At 35.1% G+C, this 19,276-nt stretch overlaps 1 protein-coding gene across 3 annotated transcripts in view; it reads left to right on the forward strand.

Annotated features, from left to right (window-relative positions):
- Positions 1 to 9,456, forward strand: part of SPOCK3 (SPARC (osteonectin), cwcv and kazal like domains proteoglycan 3) — a 389,483-nt gene extending 380,027 nt beyond the window's left edge. For all 3 annotated transcript variants that reach the window (XM_055131920.1, XM_004610366.3, XM_055131926.1), the window contains exons 9-11: positions 1,026 to 1,088; positions 3,691 to 3,828; positions 5,488 to 9,456. In XM_055131920.1, coding sequence (XP_054987895.1) covers positions 1,026 to 1,088; positions 3,691 to 3,828; positions 5,488 to 5,654 — 368 coding nt within the window. In that variant the 3' untranslated portion in view covers positions 5,655 to 9,456. The remainder of the gene's footprint in view (positions 1 to 1,025; positions 1,089 to 3,690; positions 3,829 to 5,487) is intronic.
- The last annotated feature ends 9,820 nt before the right edge of the window (positions 9,457 to 19,276 follow it).

Below are 19,276 nucleotides of genomic sequence, written 5' to 3' on the forward strand. Positions count from 1 at the left end.
TCATTAAAGAATTTATATAATTCCCTCAACGCTTAGAAGAGCTTTGCTAATTAAGCTACTTGCCTTCAAATGCTAGAAAATGTTACAAAAGGTGTGTCAAATTTTCTGATTTATTTAATGCATTAATAAATTTCATTACAATGATTAACCATTGATTTTATTTTAAATTATTCTGTTAAATGTTTCACCCAATAGAACACATTGTATTGTTTACTTAATTGATTAAAAAAAAAAAAACTTCTTATGGGGCTGGAGTGATAGGTCAGCCAGTAGGGTGTTTACCTTGCACACAGCTGACCCAGGTTCAATCTCTGGCATCCCATATGTCCCCCAAGCACCGCCAGGACTAATCCCTGAGTACAGAGCCAGAGTAACCCCTGAGCATCACTGGGTGTGACCCCAAAAGCAAAAAAAAAAATGCTTCTTAAGTTTATTATATTCAAATAACGAAGGATATTTGTATAATTGTATTGAAAGTAGTTAAGTTGGCATCAAACTGTAATCAAAACTACATTTATATAGTTTCAAAAGTTACCAGTACAATGTTTTTCAATGCCTTGAAAAGATATAAAGTTACAATTAATTTCAAATGTAAAATAAAATATATCAAAAACATAAAATTCCAAGAAAGTGAAATAGTTGTGATTTTCCAAAAGAAAATTTAAAAAAATATAAGTCATGTGTAGAATTTGAAAAATGTCCTTGCTTTATATAGAAGGGGTCTTAAACGTGGAATCAGTTCATTTGAGGGCCAATAGTCATCTGTGTAATCTACTGTACTGAATTTATTGGTCTTTTTTTCCCCCATTCTATTCAGTCATTGAGGAAAATCATGAAAACGTAGTCGTAATCATTCTTAGGAAAGCATCACTTTTTTTCTTAGTTATCAATAGAGAACTCTAGAATATGACCGGCTATCTAATATATGTCTTCTCAAGCCTGGAAAACTGAGACTCTGTAACCCAGAAATTATACTTTCTTTGTTTAACAACAATCCTTGAAGTAACATTTTAATGTCATTGCAGATCCCCCATGCCAGACGGAGCTCGGCAATATCCAGAAGCGGCAAGGGGTAAAGAAGCTCCTAGGTGAGTAATAGATCATTCTTTTGAAGCCTTTATTGCTTACATAAATAACCCCAGGGAAACAGCAACATAAAATCAATATTAATCCAACAAAGATAGACTACACTAAACTTCAGCAGCAGAATTTATGAAGTTTTTGAAGGTCATTAAACTTGCTTTTATTATCCTACCTATTGAAAGATATTATACCTTTTTATTACCCTAATATAATGTTCATTTTCAAAGTTATTAAGTAAAAACAAGATTTAAACAATACTAAAGTTACAGCTTCAGCAGAAACTTCAGCTCTAATTCTATACTTAGCAATTCAAGAATTGATGACAAATGACTACACAGTGAAAATTAGAGAAACAGAAAAACACATCCAGAGAACTTCAGGAAAATTATTTTAGTAGATTATTGTGTTTTTCATCACTAGTTTTCACTTTGGTAAGAAAATTCATGTCTTAGATTTATAGGTATATCATTCCAGATTTATTAAAAATCTTTATATTTAGAATATTTGATTATCTACAGGATACTTTTTATATGATTATCTTATTCTTATAAAATGTAGTTTTAAATAAAACTTTTTTGATAATTTTTGATTAATAATTAATATGTTTTTTAATTTTATATTTTATAAATTTTATATTTCAAACAACCAATATTTGTCATATCAAAGATTTAATATTGCTACAATACTATTAATAAGGTATAGAAATTAGTTAGATTTTGTAAGTTTCTTTTCACTGGCAAAACTTTTTTATTCTCCTTTTCTCTTTTAGGATGCAAGGCACAGTACATGTACAATGGTTTCTGCTTTCTCTTTTTCACATATTTTAATGCTTTTGTGTGTTTAGTGACACCTAAGATTATAGAGTTTCTCTATATGACTGCATCATATGTTTATATGCTATCTTTGTAATGTATGGTAGAATTTTTTATATAAAAAGCTAATGTATTATTTTGCTTTATTAAAACAAATTTTATGTAAATTTTTAATTGAAAGATCATAAAGATGAATATGATAGGTTTTTTATCATTTTCTTAGTTTTGATTTAAGGTGTATGCTATGCTGAATCTCACATATGGGAAGAATATATTTATACATAGGTTAGTTTGCTTTTGTAAGTGAAATTTTAGCCATGTACAATGGGAAAGGTCATTAAATTTCAACTGAAAGATAGTGTAGACATCAAGTTCTCTTAGTGACAAGAACCATTAAAATTGAGGTTTTGATTACATGAAGTTACAAAACACATTTAGTTCCCATGTGGGAGAGTTCACCTTTACTTTTGTTAGGTAAGTGAAAGACATTATTAAAGAATATTTGTTGTCTTCAATATTGCTTCTGAATTGGGTAGAGAACAGAAATTTATGTGGAAATGATTTATTGTCATAGAGTGGGAGGGTGCCATCTGTTCCTATTGCAAATCAGTCTGGGTTGATACCTGAAGTTGTAGTATAATACTGAATAGTGTTCACTTTCACTTACAAAGTGTACTAACATACAGTAGAAGTTAATTAAATGTTCACAGTCACTTTACATCATAACAATTTCATATCAAAGATGTCAAATCTTCTAATTCTTTTAGAAGATAAAAATAAGTAAAGTTGAAAGTTTTCATATTTTTTCCTGATATTAAGTCTGCAGATGTTTCCAAATTTCCCTTTACAGTGATAGTTTGTCTACCTCATAGAAGGAGTAGCATTTCCAACATTCACTGTATTGTAATTTTTCAACCAAATGCTTATAAGACCTTTGGAACTTTTTAAAGATTTTAGAATATTGGCTCATGTTGTTGTAAAACTATGAGTTGTATATTTAGTTTTTACATCTATTTTCCTTTTTCTTTATCCAAGTAACTAGAATGTGTCTGTCATTGAGAAAAAGAGTGGTTTGTTAAAGATTTTTTTTAAATAATTTTTGACAAGTTACATAGAACAGTGTTGGAGAGTTTGCTGAAGAATTTGTGTTCATTTGTAAATCATTAAACATTTATCATAAGCAATTGCTTAGTGACATATATTAGATATAATGGATCTGAAAGTAAATATCTTTCTTCCACCAGACTGAAAGTTTGAGTAATTGATAAAATAATCAAAAGCAGAGGAAGGTAAGATTCTCCAGCATAGCGGTTTCACAGTGTAGCAGCAGAAGGATACAGTGGCAAATACATGTATTCATGCACATCACACACACAATGGAAGGATATAGAAATCCTCCAACTTAGAGGACTTTAGATTGGAGAGTCGTGTTGGGAAGAGCTTAGAATATATGAATGAAAACCCAGGGACATTAGCCTTCTTGTCAGTGATGAAAGGAGCTGGTAGATATAACCTACTGAGTGACTTCAATGACAGCACTCAGTCAATTTTTTTAAGTGTCTCTGACAGCAGCACCCTTCTCTAGGTGACAAATAGAAAGATTGGTCTGACAAAAAAAAAGAAGTATAGAAAGTTCTATTGACAATGGCCAGTCCTGTCACTGCTCTGGCTAACCTGTCTTTTTCTACATGTATCACTGGTAGCTGGATTCAGCACTCCGTATGTGTGTCAAGAGTACATGACTGATGCCCACTAAAGAAGTGATTCTTCATGATGTGTGTGTTCTGTCTTACAGGGCAGTATGTCCCCTTCTGTGACGAAGATGGTTATTACAAGCCAACACAGTGCCACGCCAGTGTGGGACAGTGCTGGTGTGTTGACAGATATGGAAATGAAGTCATGGGATCCAGAACAAATGGTGTTGCCAGTTGTGGTAAGGAAGACTTCCTGTTCAATTATTTCTCTAGCACAGAATCGGTTATGTAAGAATCTTACTCATTTGTTGGAATGTTTAGTGAGAAACCTTAATGTACAAAAACTATAGGGTATTATTCCAGGGGCTGAAAAAGTTTGCTGTCCTATTAAAAACTGCTATAATCAGTGAATAGAATGGTATCATTTGGTTATTTTAGGGGAGAATAATTAAAAGATAAATTATCTCTCCTACTTCAAGTATGGAAAGAATACTTGACTTTAATGTAAGACTAACTTTGCCATTCATTCAATGCCAAGTTTCTAACACTAGTGTGTTCTCTATCCCTGTATGGTCCAAAACCTTTCAAGGAATTATCACAAAGTGTGTAATATACATATATATATTTGTGTATATATTTATATATATATTTTTTCCACACTCACACACACAGTCACATGCAAACTCAAAAATATGTATCCTAGGAATGAATGGATGTGTTTCAGTAAGTCATCAAAAATGAAAATAAGGGACTTGGTCACTCATATTCTAGAAAAATATTTTGTCTCCCTTATGTAATTTTTAGAATAATCGACTGTCAAGAAATAAATGATAAATACTAAAATTAAGTCACTGTCACTGTGTCACTGTCATCCCATTGCTCATCAATTTGCTCGAACAGGCACCAGTAACGTCTCCACTGTGAGACTTGTTACTTTTTTTGACATATCGAATACGCCACGGTGGCTTGCCAGGTTCTGCTTTGCAGGTGAGATACTCTAGGTAGCTTGCTAGGTTCTCTGAGAGGGGCAGAGGACTAAAAATAAATTCTAATAATTAAGATGAAAATAAACACACACTGAGATATGCATGCATTGCCTCCATATAAATGTTAATGAATATCTTACAATTCTGTCATTCCTGTTCATTTATATTGCTGTTGAAACAATTTTCCACAAATGAATACCCTATCTTAAACTAAGTAATGTGTTACTTACAGTTCTGAAAATTCAGAAGTGTATCACCTTGAACTAAACAGTAAGGAATGTCTTCCGGAGGCTTTGAGAAAAGTGGTTTTTATTTTGCCTTATCCGACCACTAGAGACTGATCACTTTACTTTTTAACAGGAGTCCAATGATTTTTAGCACATGGACCACCTGCCTTCAAGTTCAGTTAGCTACACTGCAGGTGTTCTATAGTCACATATTCCTGAGTCTGTCAAGGAAAGGAGTCTTTGGTCTTAAAGACTCAACTGATCAGTGAGGTCTACCCAAATAACACAGAAAAATCTCTCCATCTCAAAGTCTTTAATGAAGTCACATCTTCAAAATCCCATTTGCCATGTAAGGTCATAGATTCACAGGTATTAACAAATAAAAATCTTAAAAGGTAATTATTTGAACTATAACTGCAGGTGAAAAAAAATAATTATAAAATTCAAAGTGTTGACTCCTATAAAAATCGTACTGAGATCATTTAGCTGGAACCTTACATCTCAGATGTCAGTGATTACTCATTGTATTTCATGAATTGTAGTGTCTGATGAAAAATGGGTTTTTATCTTTGTTAACTAATTTTAGACAAAATTAAATTTACATCAATTTACCCAATTTTCATCCATCCATCAGGGATTATTTATGATTCCATTAAATAAAATTAATACTTACTTCTTTTCTAAGCTATTGAATTTGAAATCTCTGGAGATTTTGCAAGTGGAGACTTTCATGAATGGACTGATGATGAGGATGATGAAGATGATATCAATGATGAAGATGAAATTGAGGATGATGATGAAGATGAAGGGGATGATGATGATGATGGTGATGACCATGATGGATATATTTGATTGTTGGGAGCTGAGATCAATAAATTCTACTTTCTATCATTTGCAAAGTGATAGCCTATTGATAATTATCTTCTTGCCCCTAACACAGTGATTCTAAAACTTACGTATATTTTGTATAATTATTTCAAATACTGAAACTAAAGTAATAGAACTCTGTTTAAATAAAAATCATATACTTTGAGTTTTTATATTCCTTAGAATAAAAGAAAACACATGTGGAGTCTAGCCAGCCAGCCAGAAGTTATAAAGAGCCACTGAAATAGACACACTTTCATAAGTACAAACTATATAAATTTCCCACAGAGGAAACAAACAGTGCTTGAGGTCATTTGTATTGTTTTACTAAGAACTATTCCACGTTAAATTTGCATCAACTTCTTAGAGACTTGGCCCCAAGGACTTTATAAAGATATGCATGATTTTAATTACAATTTCAAAGTAGCATCTTGCAAAACCTACAGTGAGATCATGGCGACTGAGGGGATACTGCAGGGTAAGGGGAAAAAATAATGGCAATTGTAAAGTCCTCCATCGTGTTTTCATTAATAGTGATGTTTTTAGTTATGAAATCACCCTGAATTTATAGGATATTTTCTAAAATGGTAAGTATATAAGACTATGGTTTCTGAAAGTTGAAAAGATAGTTGAAATTTCTAATTTTTATTTTTAATTGGATGGCAATCCCATGTACAATTCTTCGTTATTCTTAAATGCACGTTTTCTTTTATCTTTGTAGGTTGTGTTTTATCTCTTTCTGACCAGCAACTTAGGGTGCAGAGTTTAAAGTAGGAAAAAAAGAGCAAAAGGTTCATTAAAATATTTTAACAAAAAGTTCGCCCTTTGCCCCAGTGTTAAATTTATTAATCTTAAATATTATTTTATTTCCTATTTTAGATAAAAATTTTGCACTTAATCTTAGAATTCTGCTATTTTCATTTTTAGTGTCAAAACTTAGAGAACGTATTGTTATGGTGCCTTGCAAAATAGAAATAGAAAGGTTTAGCATGCATACCAATATAGGATATTAGGCAATATATAAGCACACCTACTTAACAAATTAATGCCAATAAAGGTACTGCTGCTGGAATGAAGAAAATGGAATATGTTTATATCTCTTCTTTTCTATCGTTACATAATTGCCATGTGGACTTATGATTATTGTGTAGAGTAGCATTTAAAATTTAACTGTAACAAAAATTACTTTATGTGTTATATTTAAGTTAGCATGTTAATTGGGTAAAGTTTTTGGCATACCATCACTTTTAAGTATATCAGACTTCTGATTTTGTGCCCAGAATCTAAATGGAAAAACTGTTGAATGTTATACTTTGGTGTCTTAAGCAGTAAATTGGTTTCTTGATATTCAGTTCATTGAACAAAAAACTGGTAGAATATTTCCCTTTGATTTATTTTCACTAAAAATAACCTTTATTGTTGACTTTATGTAATACTTAAAGTATAATGCATTTTCTTTTTTACTGTTTATGTATAGTTTACAAAATAAAGAATCTTGTAACCAAATTAAACTGTACCTTAATAATTTTCTGAGCTACACAGTGTTCTTAATCAATATGTGTGATTTTTAAGGTGAATGTACAACAAAGTTAGAAAGTTTTGAAATTTTTTTATTTTAATATCTTCATAATTGTTTGTTTTTTAAAATTTTATTTGGCATAATATTAAAAATGATATTTTGTTTTTGAGGATAATATTTTATAACCTATTTTGTAGTATCATCATCATCATCATCATTATCCCATTGATCGTCAAATTTCTCAAGTGGTCTCAATAACGTCTCCATTCCTCCTAGCCCTGAGATTTTAGAAGCCTCTCTTTACACGTCCTTTCCAATGGTGCTGCATTGGAGGCTCTTTCAGGGTCAAGGGAATGAGACATCATTGTTACTGGTTTTGGCATATCATAGTCCACATATTTAGCTAAATATCTATTTTGAAGAGTAATCTACTGTTATTTAATTATATATATAGGAGTCACAAAGTATAAGATGGAGGTGAATTAAGCATAAAAAATGTAGCTGTAGCAATTAATGAAAAACTAGTTCTAAATAGAAGAGAGGAAGTGAACTTGAAGTTCAAATCAAATATGATGTTCTTGAAGTTACTTTTTTTAAAAAAGTATTCCTTCAGGTACTATAAAAGAAATCAATTATATAGAAAATATAAAGTTAAAATATTCATAATATTAAATTAATATTACATATATTTAACATGTATTTACATACAACATATATTTTTATGTGTGTATATATAATTGTACTTGTGATATATGGTTGGTCTTTATCATTTATGTCATTTGAGGATACTGATCAATGGTTAGTTACTCTGAAATATATATATTAAACAACTAATATAACCCAGCATTAATCTTAGCATTTTGACATACTAGTGAACAAAATAATTATGAAGTTAATATCCTAACATGGAATATAAGCAGTAAATTTATACTAGCAAATGACATGACTTAATTGCATTCACCAATGGGAGGTGGAAAATCAGTTCAATACTGGATTTAACATCAATAAATAAATGTTTTAGAACTCTCAAAAAGAGTCCCTTTTAAAAATCAAACAAGGTACTATTTTTATTAAAGAGAGCTAAAATTCTTCTGTAGCATTCTATTCTGTCTTAATCAAATTCTAATGAGTGTTTAAGGGTATACTATGGGGCATAATTTAAATCCTGTTTCTAATGTTATTACAGGGAGCAAACAGAGTTTCAAGTTAAAAGATATAACACATTCTGAATCAAAAATTAAAATTTCAACTTGCTAATGAAAAGGATTGGGAACATTAAAAAATTAAATGTCTCTGTGATATCAAATCTGAGGTGGAAATTTATTAATAACTTTTGTTCATCAAGTATTATAATTTAGTTATGCTATAAAATGTTAGTGAGGACACAGGTCAATTAAAAATAAACATGATACAGTATGGGGGGAACCCCATATTTCTTTTCTTTATATACAAAGTGAGCAATGGAAAATAGATGATCTAGCATCTGTCCCTAGAAGGCAGGCTTGAATGGTGGTGTTGAATATCCAAGCAAAATATAATGCCCAAAATTATAGAGAGAGCCCCAGAGGCAGACAAGCCAAGTTTGGAACCCAGTGGCTTCTTGCAGAAATGCCTCTAGACTGTGAACTAAGCTATGGCTTCATGCCGCCCCGGGAGGGGGAAGGTTTTTGTCCCTCAGCCTTACCTTTTGGCGGCAGTGGCATGGCCACAGCCATTATTCAGAGCCCACTGGACGGAGGTACGTGTTTGCAGTGATGGGTTCGAGGAGAAATCTCGAGATGGGGGTGGTAGTACCGGCGCTGTTCCTCGCCCAGAGGAGACCCTGAGCATCAGCCCACAAACAGCTCCTCCACTCCTGAATGGCCATCATCCCAGAGGCACACAAACCAATTTCAGAACCCAGCAGCTTCTGGCAGAAATCACTCTGGACTTAATTACTAAAATACCAGAAATCCAAAATCATATATCCTTCATTACTAGCAATAGAAAACAAATTATCAAATGATGCCTTTTCGGCAGGTTGATTGTTGGAGGAAAATTCCAAATAATAATAGTGGTTTTTCTGTCCAAACATTGGATTTAATCAAAGTAAAGAGAGAGTAAAGTGAAAATTAGTAAAGGGAGGTGGGGTGGGGGATATACTGGGGTTCTGGTGGTGGAACATGTGCACTGGTGGAGGAACAGGTGTTTGATCATTGTATGACTGAGACTTAAACCTGAAAGCTTTGTAACTGTTTTCACGTGATTCAATAAAATAATTTTTAAAAAGTCACTTGTTTATATAGCTAATATATTTTGCTAAATATATTTTGATTATAATTCTAATTGTTTTAAGAGTGCATATTCCAATGTTAAGTTATATAATAGTTTATATAGTGAATATGTTTTGTTTTATAGTTAACATTTTAATATGTGCATATATTAATATATGTGCATATATAACACAATATTATGTTATATAATACATTGCTATATATTAATTATTCAAAATATATTGACTATATAACTCTCAAAAATAAAAACATGATACATTTTAATACTGATCAATAGGACATGTGGCCTAAGGCAAATACTTTATATCTTACATTCTTTTAAAAAAATTAAATCAGTTGGGCCGGAGCGATAGCACAGCGGGTAGGGCATTTGCCTTGCACGCGGCCAACCCGGGTTGGGTCCCCGGCATCCCATATGGTCCCCCAAGCACTGCCAGGAGTAATTCCTGAGTGCAAAGCCAGAAGTAACCCCTGAGCATCGCTGGGTGTGACCCAAAAAGCACACACACAAAAATTAAATCAGTCAAGCCAAAATATTAAAATCCTCAAAATTTCTTATCATTTTATAAAATATAAACGAAACATGTAAGAATATTTATGCTTTGCTTTCACATGAAGTAAAGAAGATGTAAATAGTAACTCATAGTAAAATGTTGATTTATATAGTCTGTTCTTAAATTTATTAAGGGGGAATTAGAGCATATCATTAATATTTACTTTAAAAGAAGACTGGTAATGCATATTTGAATAAATGAATAATAGTAGTATGCAATAAGAAATTCAGGACTGTGTATTTTGTCTACTTTGCAAAATCACTAAATACTTGGGGGAAAACAGAGAAATTAAATCAATCTAAATGAAACTATAACCATCTAAGCATTTTCCTTGGCTTGGTCTAGCATACACATATAATCTGTCAAGTCTTAAATTTTAAAACATACCTATCAATTTGCACTTATATCTATTTTCTTCTTCCTAATAAGTGAAATGTAATGGTTCATATTTCACAGATGCAGTGAGAAAGTACAAATTCAGAGTTATGTAGTACAAATATGTAAATGATTCATGAGATCCCTATAGTTTATTCTTTTTAACAGTCTTTTAAAGTTAATAGCTGACATTGGGATTGATATAATAAAAATAGCATTTCATTTATTCTGGTATATATTTTTATATTAAAATTCCAATATTTTACTTCCAGAACTCAAAAATATTTCATGGAGTAAAGTCTTACTTCATAAGTCTTGTATAAATGATTGAGTCAATAAACACTTCAGAAAGAATATATTAAGCATCAGGTAGGTATATACATGTGACATCCCTCCCAGATTAAGACAATTGAATGTTCACTATTCCCACCATTGTGACTTTTGTAATATCCAATAATTATTTAACAGAGTATATGCCTCAATAAAAACTATTATGTCAAATTAATGTATATTATTGTGAAACGTGATTTGAGATGACAAAATGAAAAGTTATATGTTAAAAAGATAAAATAATAACTTTCTCACCTTTATAAACCCTATAATGTTCACTTTTTCAAAAGATACCATTGGAGAATTTGTTTTTAATGTGTTTTCAGTGATAAATCATCCCATTAATCTTGAAACAAAAGTACACATACATACCTGCATTTGAAATGATCTTTTTCACCTTTCTCATCAATCAAATGATGCTTAATGTACTTACCTAGAGGATTAATGTAATGTTCTATGCAACACAGAACACAGAAGCTTGGTGTCTATCTTGTCATAGGTGCCCATTAAATGTTCATTTTTTTCTGTTAAGTCTAAAGTAGGCTAGTGTCATTTAACTGAAGGTTACAAGATATGCATATCATATATAATTATTAAAAATTAGCTTTTCTTTTTAATTATCTATCGACATTCACCTAGTAAAGTTATCTAGTTTATAATAACTTTATATACTAAATAGGGCTATTTAAAAAAACCGTCTCCATAAGATTATTGTTTGAATAAAAATAAATTAATGCCTGAAAGGGCAAATACAAAGTACATGCAATTATTTTATCATAATGATATAATATAGGAAAATCATAACTGGACTGGGAAATTTATTAAGGTAGTAAAGGAGGATGCCTTTATGAGACTTGATACTAGAGTACAGTGGAGAGAAAGGACAAAGAAGAAATGAAATTAAGGGAGTGGGAAGGAAGAAGATGAGAAAGGGAAGTAATGGGGAACAGGGTCAAAGACCACATATGGGATATGGGAGAGTGGTACAGCTATCCAAAGTACACACTATGACATTGAAAACCGGAGATCTAAAGTATTACCAAAGAACCTTGAATTGTGCCTTTTAAGGTGACAAGGCTGAAGGGGGTGATGGAGTATGGGAACACTAGTGGAAGGAAGTTGACACTGGTGGTAGGATTGGTGTTGAAATACTGTATACTTAAACCCAATTATCAATAACTTTGTAAGACATTGTTCTTCAAATTAAAAACAAGTGAATTCAAGAACCCAAATACTTAAAGTAGGAAATTCCTTACTTTACCAGGAATTTCTTCATTTATAAATAGATACCATTCCAGATTGATACTGACTGCTATGTGTGTGTACACATGACATGTTAAATACCAAAGACATTCATATAACCAGTTGGGAAAGAGGTGTTCTGTTGCTTATCTTCAAGATAAAGTATCATGGAAATTACTAATGTTCCCCACACCCAATTTTCCTCTCTTTCACACACCCAATGATAGTTTTTTTTTTTCCCCTTCACTGTTTAGTTTGTGAATTTCTTGCCATCTGACAGTGAGGTAATGTATATAGAGCCGGGCAGTGCATGCTTCACGCACTGTAGAGGCAGCTGAGCTTAACCAGGGTTGAACTCTAACTTTAGCCCATATGCTCCATTCCTGCTGTTCATTTCTATGTGTCATGTCACCGTGTTCAAATCTTCAACAGTGGCACAAAGACATATTCTTACACAACACTTAATACACAACATAGTTTGAACCCAACTCTTTCTCAAGTCAATAATCAATGCTAAATTAACTCAGCTGATGAATGAGATGCACTTGTTTTAGCAGCAATACAAGGCGGAGAGCTTCTCGGGTCCGGGTTACTCAATTTTGTGACATTGAAAAAATTGCAAAATCTGCTGTAATTGTATAACTGCCTCTAAAATAATAAGGTTAAGATGGGCTTTATATTGTTGTTGCAACACTTTAGTGAGAGTCCTAGTCAAACACTGCCTCTAGCTATAGATAAAGTTAGTTGTCATAAAGAAAAGACAAGACTCAGGTGGAGAAGTCTCTCAATACTATAGTACTGTTTTTTGTTTTGCTTTTTGGCTCACACCTGGCAATGCACAGGGATTACTCCTGGCTCTACACTCAGGAATCATCCCTGGCGGTGCTCAGAGGATCATATGGGATGCTGGGAATTGAACTCGGGTTGGCCGCGTGCAAGACAAACGCCTACCCGCTGTGCTATTGCTCCAGCCCCTCAATACTACAGTCCTGAACACTAGGTCTTGAATAGGAGCACTTGTGACTTTAGAGAAGTTACTTTATATCTAGGACTTGATTTTCTCATATGTGAAGAAGGTGTAGAATTAATTCTTGATGAGGACACAGGGAATGATTGCAAACTTTATTGAAAAGTACCTGCCTGTCCCTGCCATCTCTGCCACCATCACCAGAAACATAAAGCATTCACCAACTCATTCCTGCATTTCAGAAATGCTAAGGTCACCAGTGCCTGTGAGAAGCTGCCTACAAGATTGCTCATGGTGTGAGAGGAGGCTCTGTTTCTCTCCTTGCAGGTTTTTGCTGTCCCCGCTTCCCTGTAGGAATGCCACCTCCTGCCAGTGCCAGATAATCTCCTCATCGGCCATATTCCAGAACTCACGACTGCTTCTCCCAGAAGGGAGCATAAAATGAGAACCCCCATAACCATGCTACCAGACTCCGAGCCAGGCTGTTTTCACCTGGGGCACCCCAGAGGGGGGAGAATGAGAGCCCTCCCCACCCCAAGGAACTCAGCCCAGCAGCTGACCTCCACAACCCAATCACCGCCAAACTCCAGGCAGCTTTTCACATGCTCAGGCCGAGCCTCACATATGAATGAACATATTTCTGGACATATCATAAGACACTCCCTACTCATTTTCCATAATTACTATACCATATTTGATGGGGTTCAAACAGTAGGCAACAAATAATAGAGGGAAATATACATATTATATATATGAGTATAACATTATATATAATTATATACAATATAATTATAATATATTACAATGTATAATATTATATTACTATATAATAATATATAATACATATATATTATAATTATATAATATACAATATAATGGGTATTATATAACATATATAATTATAATATATTATATAATATATGATTGCAATATATAATTATATAATAGAATTATATATATTATATAAATAACACCTGTAAAGGTGATTAGAGGCCACCCCAAAAGCCTCCATCCCTCTCAGAAAGGCCAGCAAGCTACTGAGAGTATCTCACCTGCACAGCAGAGCCTGGCAAACTACCCGTGGTATATTCAATATGCCAAAAACAGTAACAATGATGGTCTTCATTCCCCTGACCTGAAAGAGTCATTGGGCTACACTAGCACAGGAAAGGGATGAATGGAGACATTACTGGCACCCGCTCAAGTAAATCGATGAAAAACAGGATGACAGGGACAGTGATACAGTGATATATTGAAAAGTACTTAGACTACAGAAAAGACTCGAGGGTATAAAGCACATGCTTTGCTTGTGGTGGCCCAAGTTTAATTCCAAGCATCCGTGCCCTCCCCAGCACTGCTGTAGTGGTTAGTTACTTCTAGCACCACTAGATACTGCATCGCTATATGAATGGGCACAAGGCTTTAACTCTCTGGCCCACATAGCCAAGTCGAGTCTCGCTAAGATTGACATAGAGTGCCCTGAGCACTGCTTGAGAGCCTCTCCCAAGAGTACCTAGAGTAGTGTTTGGCACTTTACTATGTAAAGAGGTGAAAGCAAACGAAATTAATGTACTTTCAATTTAACCATCATCTGACATTTTTCTTTTAAGCACTGTAGCACTATCATCCCGTTGTTCATCGATTTATTTGAGCAGGCACTAGTAATGTCTCCATTGTGAGACTTGCTATTACTGTTTTTGGGATATCGAATATGCCATGGGTAGCTTGCCAAGCTATTCTCGGTAACTTGTCGGGCTCTCCGAGAGGGACGAAGGAATCGAACCTGGGTTGGCCTCCTGCAAAGCAAATGCCCTACCAGCTGTGCTATGATTCCAGTCCTTTGTTTTTAGATGAAACTAAATTGTTATTCATGGGGAGAGGGGAAAGTTGTGAGTTTTAGAGCCATACCCATAGGTACTTAGGAGCTAAATGATCTAGGGTCACCTCTGGTGGGGTCAGGGACCATGCAGTGCCAGAGATTAAATCAACAGGGCAACATACAGAAAAGAAACCAAAGTGTCTCATCAGACCTAGATACTGTTTTCCTTGATTTCTATTTGGATACATCTCACCCATAAAGTGTTGGTGACCTTGTGGAATATCAATATAGAAACACAATTAAAATGTTGGTACCATTAACTCAACCTAGACTAACATTAACTTGCTTTTAATTTTAAAATAATGCTTTTATTTTCTTATTAAAGTATGCTTTCTATTTAAAGATGAAACTTTGTAAATCATCAATTATCCATAATTTAATATGTCCTATCAAAAAGGTGGTTAATTAAATGTGTATATAAGATAGGTTTCCTACAAGTGGCATTTTGAATTTACTAGATTAAAAAACAAGTGTGACAACAATATCAATACCTTCAAAATCTATACCTTAAATATCAATAACTTGTTTGGAAGGGGAGCATAATTAGAATGGAACTACAATGGGTGTGACATTTTACATTTGTCTAAGGTTTGATAGTTTATTTTTTCATTGATATTGGTAAGAAAATAAAACATTATTTTCAGATGCATTTCTCAGAAAAGAAAGGCTTTGTTACTTTCAACAAAGATAGATTAATTTATTGAGGAGACAAATTTCAAGTTGGAGAGCTGGTCTGCCTTTCTTACTTTCTCTTCTTTTTCATTTTTATTGGCTGTTATTGTTTGGGGGGCTACCCAGCAGTGCTTAGAGATTACCCCTGGCTCTGAACTCAGAGGACTAAATGGGGGGCCCAGGATCAAACTTGGGTTAGAGAGTACAAGGCAAGCACCTTATACACTATACTTTATCTCCAACCCTGTTGGGGTGGGGGGAAGTACTGGTTCTGACTTTTCTCTTTTACTTTCCATTCCTTCCGTTTCCTGACTTTTCCTGTGAAGCAATGTTGTATTTATAACACATACAGAATTTTGCTGTTTCCCCCTTTCCACTATATCATTCATAATAAGGAATTCAATTGCTTTGTGGCACAGAATTTCTTAATTTAACCAATAAGGGGTCTTTGAGGTGAAATATTATTTTTCTTTTATAAAAATTTAGTCTAGGTCTTCATAATATCACTATGGATAACATTTTTTATTCCACAAATAATTTGACCATCTGGAAAAAGACAAAAATTGGAAGGAAGCATTCTTTGCTAGAACGTATCTGGTCTAAAAATGAATAAACTCATCGGTATCCCGCTTTTTTTTTAATAAAAAGTAATGACTACAAAGTAAGTTGTTTTAAAGGGAGAAGAGATAAGTACAGCGATCAAGGTGCCAGTGATCAAGGTGCTGGTTCAGTCTCCAGCCATGCATGTGGTCCCCCAGCACTGCCAGAAGTGATCCCTAAGGACAGATCCAGGAGGAAGTTCCTAGTACAGACACGTGTAACACCCAAACTGGATTTCTTTTAAATGTATAAACGTATTGATCTCTCTCAGTGTTGGATCAGTCAATAAGTGAACATTTACTATGGGTTCCTGGATTTATAGATTAAAATGTATATTTAGCACTAGCTAAATGTAACGTCTGCAGTTGCATTTCACGTTCTAAAATGTGTCATAATTTGAATAAATTTGCATTTCCATGTCAGTGTACAATTGTCCTCTGCTCTGTTTTTAATGCGGGCCTCCTAAAATGGCCATGCTCTAAAATAAAACTCCATTTGGGCAATTTAAAATAGTGGGGGAAGAACCGAAGAGAATTAAGCAAGTTAAGCATGTTCTGCATGGATTTGAAGAATGACCTGCTCTTGTAAAATTATGATGCCACTTTAATGGTGTTTGGGGAGATGGAACCAAACCTGTCTGTGCTCTGAGAAAAATACGTGGTGCCGAGGCAAGCACTTTACCTGCTATCCCACCTCTCTGACCCCTATGCCACTTGACTTTTATAAAAGACCTACATTCACACCTGTATTTCCTAACCTAATAATTTCAGGCCAACCCTTTGCTTTATGGCAAAGCTGAAAAGCAATTTCATTGAGCTCCGGTTTTGCAGTAGAAGCTGCAAGTGGCCAAAGCAACAAGCCCGGGGTGGACATGCTTCTTGCCCTCGGCATCTAGACCTCACTCTGAACATCTGCTCTTTCTTGGTTTATTTTGTGCATCTGTTAGCAAGTTGTGTTCCAAAAGGCCTGGGACAGAGCAGAAGAAAGTCCAGGCCACTTTGCAGCTATTCAGGAGCACTAACTATCTACGATTCTCCCTACCATTGACCAGTGGATGGTGCTGCAGAGTTTGAGGAGAGTATGGCTTTAATTTTGAAAGGGCACATCCGTGGAGGGCACTTTGCTGGGGTTTTGAGAGCCTGAATTAATCATACATAGAAAAATATGTGTGAGTAAGCAGCCAAACGCACTATCATGTTTCAAGGCTGCCACAGCCATCAGATGAGCCACTGATGACAATGAACATCTAGGCAGGCAAAAAAAAAAAAAAAGTTGTGGGCTCTAGTGACCTGCTTGTGATGATGCATTCAGCCTACAGTCATATGGTGAGAAGACCTTCATCTTCCTCACCCCAGTCTCCTAAAACCCCCACTCCACCACAATTTCAGAGAACTCAGCTGGTAGGGCATCATCACCGCCTCTCTCTGCCTTCGGATGGGCTCGTGGATTTCTGATGAGTCAAACCAATGCTGCAAAAACATTTTAACTTTATGCAGGGTTTGTATTTTTCTTGCTCTGTCCTTTGCTGTCAGAACAATTTGAGATTTGTCTTATTAGGTATGATTTGGCATATTATGAAGGGGACACTCCTAATACGTTTTCATGTCAACTGATGACGATTGTTTCTTCACATTATACTATTTTTAGTTAATTGGTTTCAAAGGCATTCTCTACATGCTATTAGTGGGGGAAACCTGAATCCACTTAACATTTAATAGTCAGCATTTGTCTTAGCTCAAGGCCATGCAGATAAGAATAAACAACTCTTTTTTTAAAAAATTTTTATTGAATCACCATGTGGAAAGTTACAAAGTTCTCAGGTTTATGTCTCAGTTATACAATATTCAAAGACCCATCCCTTCACCAGTGCCCATATTCCACCACCAAAAACCCCAGTATACCCCCTGCCCCCGCCCTCCACCCCCAACTGTATAACTGATGAATTTCACTTTACCTTTCACTTTTTTTCTCTTTACCTTGATTACGTTCCATATTTCAACACAAAACTCACTATTATTGTTGGAGTTTCCCCCCAAGAAAGACAGCCCTACTACCAAGGAAGCATTTGATAATTAGTTTTCCATTAAAAGATTGTATGTTTTCAGTTTTTAGAAAAGGTCGCGCGCGTATTAATGGCCGCGCAGTTTGGAGTTGTCCCAGTCCCACATCCCGAAGCCGTGTTAGTTGCTGCTCAGTATCGCCGGGGCTGCATCTGGAGAGGGTGTGGTGGCTTCACCTCCTCTGTCTGTATCCCCAGTGTTGCTGGCCCGGTTTCGGGTCTGGAGCATTCTCCGGCCGCGTTGCTCACCAGAACGCCCGGCTGTTTCTCTATTGAATGTGGCAAGATGGCGCCGAGGGTGGGTCGAGGGAGTGACTTCCAGTGGCCGGGGCCACCTGGAGGGTGGGCTGGCACTGCCCCACTTCATGCTCCCCCCCCCCCCCGTGGTTCGGAGTTGTCCCAGTCCCGCATCCCGGAGCCGTGTTAGTTGCTGCTCAGTGTCCTGGGGCTTCATCTGGAGAGGGTGTAATGTCTGCACCTCCTCCGTCTGGATCCCCGGTGTTGCTGGCCCAGTTTCAGTTCCGGAGCATGGAATAAACAACTCTTGAAGTCACTACCCACCATCCAATTTCCAAACAGTGTAATCGGATCCATGGCTTCTGTTTGGAGGAATTTATGTTTCTAATTTTATTTATTTAATGTAGAATATTTTAAATCATAGGGTTCCAGTAAGCCTTGGCCATTGTCCCCAGGGAATGTTGGGTGGATAACAGACTACTGCCAATTGTTTCTAGTTGTGTTGATAATGATCTCATATAGGAAGTGACTTCGTGACCAGCTTTAGCTGGATAATAACCTATTCTCTGGGGTGATTATAGAACAGTTGTGCCAGAATCTGGTTCAGAAATTTGCAAGATGAAAACACAATCCCGTAGCAGTGTTGTTGCATCCTCCCCCAGGTAGCAGAGACCTGAGCCTCTTTAACTCAAGGAAAGATGCTGTCATGTCTTATATGCAAGAACAACCTCATTCTGCCCAGGTAGCGCCTTGGGCAGGCTAATTTTAGCTGTGTTCTCTGATGGGCCTCTGATCAAAGAACTGTTCATTTAAAACATGGTCTAGGATATATTGTATGGGAAAGCTGTTAAACATTTATAAATACCATGAACTCTATTTTAATTCTTCATGCTGAAGGGG

The sequence above is a fragment of the Sorex araneus genome, chromosome 1, assembly GCF_027595985.1.
Source record: "Sorex araneus isolate mSorAra2 chromosome 1, mSorAra2.pri, whole genome shotgun sequence".
NCBI lineage: Eukaryota > Metazoa > Chordata > Mammalia > Eulipotyphla > Soricidae > Sorex > Sorex araneus.